The sequence below is a fragment of the Heptranchias perlo genome, chromosome 23 (assembly GCF_035084215.1).
Source record: "Heptranchias perlo isolate sHepPer1 chromosome 23, sHepPer1.hap1, whole genome shotgun sequence".
Classification (NCBI taxonomy): domain Eukaryota; kingdom Metazoa; phylum Chordata; class Chondrichthyes; order Hexanchiformes; family Hexanchidae; genus Heptranchias; species Heptranchias perlo.
This window is the reverse complement of record NC_090347.1, coordinates 989,446-998,484: the sequence shown is the minus strand read 5'-3', so window position 1 is coordinate 998,484 and position 9,039 is coordinate 989,446. Positions and strand designations below refer to the sequence as shown.

At 50.4% G+C, this 9,039-nt stretch overlaps 1 protein-coding gene across 1 annotated transcript in view; it reads left to right on the top strand.

Annotated features, from left to right (window-relative positions):
• Positions 1-652: 652 nt before the first annotated feature.
• Positions 653-9,039, top strand: part of dgke (diacylglycerol kinase, epsilon) — a gene marked incomplete at its 5' end in the record, with an annotated part of 32,452 nt that continues 24,065 nt past the window's right edge. Inside the window, 8 exon segments of the mRNA XM_068004552.1 lie at positions 653-1,072; positions 1,074-1,221; positions 1,224-1,349; positions 5,301-5,390; positions 5,393-5,418; positions 6,814-6,957; positions 8,635-8,671; positions 8,674-8,791. Coding sequence (XP_067860653.1) covers positions 653-1,072; positions 1,074-1,221; positions 1,224-1,349; positions 5,301-5,390; positions 5,393-5,418; positions 6,814-6,957; positions 8,635-8,671; positions 8,674-8,791 — 1,109 coding nt within the window.

Sequence of the window (9,039 nt, the reverse complement as noted above, 5' to 3'; positions counted from 1 at the left end):
CCTGCAGTAATAATCCCGGGTGAGGGGGGGGGGGGGGAGTATCACTGCAGTAATAATCCGGGGTGAGGGGCGGGGGGGGAGTATCCCTGCAGTAATAATCCCGGGTGTCGGTGCCGCCTGATTGACAGGCTGAACTGGTTCACGCCCCCTCGCCGTTTCTGCGCATGCTCGCGACTCAGGGCCGCCAAACACCCGCCGCCTGCCGCCGGAGACCGGGACACGGAGCCTCGGCCCAGGGTCACCCCGGCCCCCCGCCCAGCCCAGCCCGGCCCCCCGCCTCCGGCCCCCGGCCCCCCGCCTCCGGCCCCCCGCCCAGCCCAGCCCAGCCGGCCCGGCCCCCAGCCCAGCCCAGCCCGGCCCCCCCGCCCAGCCCAGCCCGGCCCCCCCGCCTCCGGCCCCCGGCCCCCGGCCCCCCCGCCCAGCCCAGCGCCCCGGCTCCGGCCCCCGGCATCGACAACAGCGGCCCGGGTCCGAGCCCCGCCCACAGAGCGCGCCCCCGCCCGCAGGAAGCGCGCCCCCGCCCACAGAGCGCGCCCCCGCCCGCAGGAAGCGCGCCCCCAATGGGCCGCTCGCTCGGCCCCGCCTGAGCTGTGTTGCAGCGGCCGCCGGTGAGCAGATGCCCGGGAGCCGGGGCTGATCGCCCGCCCGCCCGCCCGCTTCCTTCCGGCAGGCGGGAGCTGGATGGAGGAAGCAGCCCAGGAGGAGGGAGCCGGCGGCGGGGGCCGGGTCCCAGGCCGGGCCCGGGGTTGGGGTTTGGGCCCGGGCCGGGGCCTGGTTGTGGGGCGAGTACAGCCTGGTGCTGTGGACGGTGGCGGCGGTGCTGGTGCCGGTGCTGCTGACCTGGTGGTGCAGCGTGCGGAGGTCCAGGCGGGAGGTGCTGATGAGGCAGGTGCCCGGGGGCAGTGCCCACTCCTGGCACTACACCGACCTGTTCAGCCGGCCCACCTACTGCAGCCTGTGCGCCCAGGCCACCCTGCAGGGCTCGTACTGCGACTGCTGCGGGGCCTGCGTGGACGATGCCTGCCTGCCTCAGGCCGAGCGCCGGCTCCGCTGTAAGGAGGGGACGGCCGTTGCCCCGGGCCGGCCGGGGGGGCATGCGCCACCAGTGGGTGAGGGGCAACCTGCCGCTCTGCAACTTCTGCACCGTCTGCGGGCTGCAGTGCGGCACCCGGCCCAAGCTCTGCGACTACCGCTGCGTCTGGTGCCAGCTGGTGGCCCACGACGCTGCCTGCGACAGGTGCCCACCGCCTGCGACCTGGGAGAGTTCAAGCGGGCGATCGTGCCCCCTCAGTACCTGTACACCGTCAGCAAGCGGCAGAGGGAGACCGCGGCCGACTTTAGCGAGGTATGTGGCGGCCAGAACCCAGCCCCAGCGGCAGATACTCCGTCATCCATTCATCCATTCATTCCATCCATCCATTCATTTATTCTATTTATTCCATCCATTCATTTATTCCATCCATTCATTTATTTCTATTTATTCCATCATTCATTTATTCTATTTATTCCATCCATTCATTTATTCCATCCATTCATTTTTCTATTTATTCCATCCATTCATTTATTCTATTTATTCCATCCATTCATTTATTCCATCCATTCATTCATTCATTTATTCCATCCATTCATCTATTCCATCCATTTGTTTATTCCATCCATTCATTTATTCCATCCATTCATTCATTCATTTATTCATCCATTCATTCATCTATTCCATCCATTCATTATTCCATCCATTCATTCATTTATTCCATTCATTCATCTATTCCATCCATTCATTTATTCCATCCATTCATTCATTTATTCCATCCATTCATCTATTCCATCCATTCATTTATTCCATCCATTCGTTTATTCCATCCATTCATTCGTTTATTCCATCCATTAATTTATTCCATCCCATTCATTCATTCATCTATTCCATCCATTCATCTATTCCATCCATTCACTATTCCATTCATTCATTTATTCCATCCATTCATCTATTCCATCCATTCATTTATTCCATCCATTCATTCATTTATTCCATCCATTCATCTATTCCATTCATTCATTTATTCCATTCATTCATTTATTCCATCCATTCATCTATTCATCCATTCATTCATTTATTCCATCCATTCATCTATTCCATCCATTCATTTATTCCATCCATTCATTCATTTATTCCATCCATTCACTATTCCATCCATTCATTTATTCCATCCATTCATTTATTCCATCCATTCATTCATCTATTCCATCCATTCATTCATTTATTCCATCCATTCATCTATTCCATCCATTCATTTATTCCATCCATTCATTTATTTCCATCCATTCATTTATTCCATCCATTCATTCATCTATTCCATCCATTCATTCATTTATTCCATCCATTCATTTATTCCATCCATTCATTTATTCCATCCATCCATTCATCTATTCCATTCATTCATCTATTCCATTCATTCATCTATTCCATCCATTCATTTATTCCATCCATTCATTTATTCCATCCATTCATTCATTTATTCATCCATTCATTCATTCATTCATTCATTTATTCCATCCATTCATTCATTCATTCATTCATTTATTCATCCATTCATTCATTCATTTATTCATCCATCCATTCATTTATTCCATCCATTCATCTATTCCATCCATTCATCTATTCCATTCATTCATTATTCCATCCATTCATTCATTATTCCATCCATTCATTTATTCCATTCATTCATTCATTATTCCATTCATTCATTTATTCCATCCATTCATTTATTCCATTCATTCATTCATTATTCCATCCATTCATTTATTCCATCCATTCTTCATTATTCCATTCATTCATTTATTCCATCCATTCATTCATTTATTCCATTTCATTCATTTATTCCATTCATTCATTTATTCATCATTCATCTATTCCATCCATTCATTCATTTATTCCATCCATTCATTATTCCATCCATTCATTCATCTATTCCATCCATTCATTTCATTCAATTATTCCATCCATTCATCTATTCCATCCATTCATTCATTCCATCCATTCATTCATTTATTCCATCCATTCATTCATTCCATCCATTCATTCAATTTATTCCATCCATTCATCTATTCCATCCATTCATTTATTCCATCCATTCATTCATTCCATCCATTCATTCATTTATTCCATCCATTCATTTATTCCATCCATTCATTCATCTATTCCATCCATTCATTCATTCAATTTATTCCATCCATTCATCTATTCCATCCATTCATTTATTCCATCCATTCATTCATCTATTCCATCCATTCCATTCATTTATTCCATCCATTCATTTATTCCATCCATTCATTCATCTATTCCATCCATTCATTCATTCAATTTATTCCATCCATTCATTTATCCATCCATTCATTTATTCATCCATCCATTCATCTATTCCATTCATTCATCTATTCCATTCATTCATTTATTCCATTCATTCATTTATTCCATCCATTCATTCATTTATTCCATTCATTCATTTATTCCATCCATTCATCTATTCCATTCATTCATTTATTCATCCATTCATCTATTCCATCCATTCATTCATCTATTCATCCATCCTTGATTAATTTATTTCATCCATTCATTTATCATCGATTAATTTATTCCATCCATTTGTTCATTCATCCATTCATTTATTCCATCCATCCATCCATTCATTCTCGGGATGTGGCAAGACTGGCATTTATTGCCCCTCCCTTGTTGCCCCTGACTGAGTGGCGTGCTAGGAGTTAAGAGTCAGTCATATTGGAGTGGTGAGAATGTGGAACTCACTACCATAAGGTGTAGTTGAGGCGAATAGTGTAGATGCGTTTAATGGGAAGCCGGATAAACACATGGGGAGAAAGGAATAGAAGGATATGCTGATAGGGTGAGATGAAGTAGGGAGGGAGGAGGCTCGTGTGGAGCATAAACACCGGCATGGACCAGTTGGGCCGAATGGCCTGTTTCTGTGCTGTAAAATTTTGTGAGTCACGTACAGGCCCAGATGGCAGGTTTCCTTCTCTAAAGGGCACTAATGAACAGATGAGTTTTACCACATCTGAGAAAGACAAATTGGAATATTTTCTTAATGGTGAGAGACTAGGAGCTGGGGAGGAGCAAAGGGTTTTATGTATCCATGTTCACAAATCACTAAACGCTAGTGCACAGGTACAAAAAGTAATCAAAACGGCTAATGGATTGTTGGCCTTTATCTCAAGGGGACTGGAATACAAAGGGGAGGAAGTGATGCTTCAGCTGTACAGAGATTGGTCAGATCCCACCTGGAGATACTGGGTTCAGTTCTGGACCCTGCCCCTCAGGAAGGACATATTGGTCTTGGAGGGGGAGCAGCACAGATTCACCAGAATGATATGAGGGCAGGTTGCAGAGACTAGGCTTGTATTCCTTGAGTTTTTGAAGATTGAGAGGGGGGTCTGATTGAGCTGTTTAAAATGTTAAAGGATTCAGTAGGGTAGATAGAGAGAACTTAAAATATCTTAAAATTAGAGCAGGCCGTTCAGGGATGATATCAGGAAACATTTCTTTACACAAAGGGGAGTGGAAATCTGAACTCTCTCCCCCAAAGGGCTGTGGATGCTGGGGGTCAATTGGAGCTTTCAAGACTGAGATCGATAGATTTTTGTTGGTAAGGGTATCGAGGGATTTGGAGCAAAGGCGGGTAAATGGAGTTGAGGTACAGATCAACCATGATTTTATTGGATAGGGAAACAGGTTTGAGGGGCCGAATGGCCTCGTCCTGCTCCTAAGCTTCATGGTCACATTTACTGATACCAACTTTTATTCCCAATTTTTTTTAACTGAATTTCAATTCTCAACTGCTGTGGTGGGATTTGAACTCACATTCTCTGGATTATTAGTCCAGTAACATAACTGAGGGGGGAGCGGGTTTGGGGTGGGGGAGGTGGGGTTGTGTTTGAAGGAGAATGAAATCCCAAACGGGTGTTTGCTTCTGAAGGTACAGACTTCTGTTGGGTATAAAAGCGGGAGATGTTGGAAATCCTCAGGAGCTGGAAAAGCGAAAGGACAGGTTGACATTTCATGGGTAGAACTTCCATCAGAGGCCCCAGAACTGAAGCTGCTCCCCTCTCCGGGTGCACAGGGCGTACAGTCTGCAGCGAAGGGAACCTTCTGGAACACTGAAGGTCCGCTCGTGGGGAGGGTCCAGAGGGTGGGTGGATCCCTGCGGGTCTGCGTGTTGTAAGCTCTGCGCGGTGTCCCTGATGTCCGGCCGTTCTCAGTCACCCTCCTGATGCCGCCTTCCTTTTTGCAGTTCTCCTACATGTGTGCGGAAACTGGACACCCATACTGGTCCTCGCAAATGCTCGCAGTGGGAACAACATGGTCCAGAGTCTCCTGTGAGAATCCGAACCATCCTTAATCCCATTCAGGTAACGTTCCTGAAACGTTGTGGTTTTCTTGTCGACAATGTTGAAGAAAGGAAGGTCCGTGTTTATACAGCAGCTCATTCTGTCTCTGAATTTCACATCGAATCAGCTAATTTGAAGTGCTGTATTACAGTAATCAATGAGTAGGGGGAGGGGGCACAGGGAGAACTCCCCCTGCTCCTCTTCCAATAGTGGCCGTGGGATCTTTTACGCCCACCTGAGAGGGCAGACGGGGCCTCGGTTTAACAGTCTCATCCAAAAGACGGCACCTCCAACGGTGCAGCACTCCCTCAGTACCCGACCCTCCGACAGTGCAGCGCTCCCTCAGTACTGACCCTCCGACAGTGCGGCACTCCCTCAGGGCCGACCCTCCGACAGTGCAGCGCTCCCTCAGTACTGACCCTCCGACAGTGCAGCACTCCCTCAGTACTGACCCTCCGACAGTGCGGTGCTCCCTCAGTACTGACCCTCCGACAGTGCAGCACTCCCTCAGTGCCGACCCTCCGACAGTGCGGCGCTCCCTCAGTACTGACCCTCCGACAGTGCAGCCGCTCCCTCAGTACTGACCCTCCGACAGTGCAGCGCTCCCCTCAGTACTGACCCTCCGACAGTGCAGCACTCCCTCAGTACTGACCCCCCGACAGTGCAGCGCTCCCTCAGTACTGACCCTCCGACAGTGCAGCACTCCCTCAGGGCCGACCCTCCGACAGTGCAGCGCTCCCTCAGTACTGACCCTCCGACAGTGCAGCGCTCCCTCAGTACTGACCCTCCGACAGTGCAGCACTCCCTCAGTGCCGACCCTCCGACAGTGCAGCGCTCCCTCAGGGCCGACCCTCCAACGGCGCGGCGCTCCCTCAGTACTGACCCTCCGACGGTGCGGCGCTCCCTCAGTACTGACCCTCCGACAGTGCGGTGCTCCCTCAGTACTGACCCTCGACAGTGCGGCGTTCCCTCAGTGCTGACCCTCCGACAGTGCGGCGCTCCCTCAGTACTGACCCTCCGACGGTGCGGCGCTCCTCAGTACTGACCCTCCGACAGTGCGGTGCTCCCTCTGTACTGGACCCTCTGACAGTGCGGCGCTCCCTCAGTGCTGACCCTCCGACAGCGCTGCGCTCCCTCAGTGCTGACCCTCCGACGGCGCGGCGCCCCCTCAATACTGGAGCCCGCATCAGTACACGAGCTGGAGCCTGCCTCGGTGTCGTGCACAAGCTGCCTGTGCTGTTGTATAAGACGGGAGTGTGAGGGGCTGCGTGAGGGTACACCTCTTACTCCTATCCCCTCTGGCGATGTTGCTCGTTCACTGGGAGAGACGCTGCCTGTGATAGCTCCTGTGTGTGATGTGATTAGTGAAAGCTGAGCTTGGTTTCAGTCCTGAACGATGTTTGTTTCCCTCCCCAGGTTGTTGAGCTGGGATCTGTGACGCCGCATAAAGCATTGCAGCTGTGCACTTTGCTGCCCAATCGCACGGCCCGAGTGCTGGTTTGCGGTGGAGATGGGACAGTGGGCTGGGTCCTGGATGCAATCGATGAGATGAAATACAAGGTATTAGAGAGTAAAGCTCCCTCGACACTGTCCCATCAAACACTCCCAGGGCAGGTACAGCACGGGTTAGATACAGAGTAAAGCTCCCTCTACACTGTCCATCAAACACTCCCAGGGCAGGTACAGCACGGGTTAGATACAGAGTAAAGCTCCCTCTACACTGTCCCATCAAACACTCCCAGGGCAGGTACAGCACAGGTTAGATACCGAGTAAAGCTCCCTCTACACTGTCCAATCAAACACTCCCAGGGCAGGTACAGGGTTAGATACAGAGTTAAAGCTCCCTCTACACTGTCCCATCAAACACTCCCAGGGCAGATACAGCATGGGTTAGATACAGAGTAAAGCTCCCTCTACACTGTCCCATCAAACACTCCCAGGGCAGGTACAGGGTAGATACAGAGTAAAGCTCCCTCTACACTGTCCCATCAAACACTCCAGGGCAGATACAGCATGGGTTAGATACAGAGTAAAGCTCCCTCTACACTGTCCCATCAAACACTCCCAGGGCAGGTACAGCACAGGTTAGATACAGAGTAAAGCTCCTCTACACTGTCCCATCAAACACTCCCAGGGCAGGTACAGCACGGGTTAGATACAGAGTAAAGCTCCCTCTACACTGTCCCATCAAACACACCCAGGGCAGGTACAGCACGGGTTAGATACAGAGTAAAGCTCCCTCTACACTGTCCCATCAAACACTCCCAGGCAGGTGCAGCTCGGGTTAGATACAGAGTAAAGCTCCCTCTACACTGTCCCATCAAACACTCCCAGGGCAGGTACAGCACGGGTTAGATACAGAGTAAAGCTCCCTCTACATTGTCCCATCAAACACTCCCAGGGCAGGTACAGCACGGGTTAGATACAGAGTAAAGCTCCCTCTACATTGTCCATCAAACACTCCCAGGGCAGGTACAGCACGGGTTAGATACAGAGTAAAGCTCCCTCTACACTGTCCCATCAAACACACCCAGGCAGGTACAGCACGGGTTAGATACAGAGTAAAGCTCCCTCTACACTGTCCCATCAAACACTCCCAGGGCAGGTGCAGCACGGGTTAGATACAGAGTAAAGCTCCCTCTACACTGTCCCATCAAACACTCCCAGGGCAGGTACAGCACGGGTTAGATACAGAGTAAAGCTCCCTCTACATTGTCCCATCAAACACTCCCAGGGCAGGTACAGCACGGGTTAGATACAGAGTAAAGCTCCCTCTACATTGTCCCATCAAACACTCCCAGGGCAGGTACAGCACGGGTTAGATACAGAGTAAGCTCCCTCTACACTGTCCCATCAAACACTCCCAGGGCAGGTACAGCACGGGTTAGATCAGAGTAAAGCTCCCTCTACACTGTCCCATCAAACACTCCCAGGGCAGGTACAGCACGGGATAGATACAGAGTAAAGCTCCCTCTACACTGTCCCATCAAACACTCCCAGGGCAGGTACAGCACGGGATAGATACAGAGTAAAGCTCCCTCTACACTGTCCGGACAAAAGTATTTCTGGTTTGCAATCTCCCTGTGATGTGAATCCTGTGGTTGGCAGTGACTGGTCCTGATCCAGGTCCTGGTCACTGGTCCTCATTGTGTCCAGGTCCTTGTCCTTATCCTGGTTCTGATCCTGATCCTGATCCTGATTACGTTGATGACTAATCCTGATGTTCTCTTTGTCCAGGGACAGGACCAGTACATTCCACACGTGGCTATTCTCCCGCTGGGACCGGGAATGACTTGTCGCACACTCTGGGCTGGGGAGCAGGATACGCCGGAGACACTTCAGCAGAGCAGGTCTTACGGAACGTTCTGGAGGAGAGGACAATGAAGTTGGATCGGTGAGTCATGGGAAAGTAAATTTTAGGATGAGCTCAAGTTTATGGAGGGTGGAAGATGGGAGGCTGGCCAGGAGAGCATTGGAATCTGAGGTAACAAAGGCATGGATGAGGGTTTCAGCAGCAGATGAGCTGAGGCAGGGGGGCGGGGGTGGGTGATGTTATGGAGGTGGAAGTCGGTGGTCTGGGTGATGGAGCAGGAATGTGGTCAGAATCTCATCTCCGGGTCAAATAGTATTTTTGATTGTGTA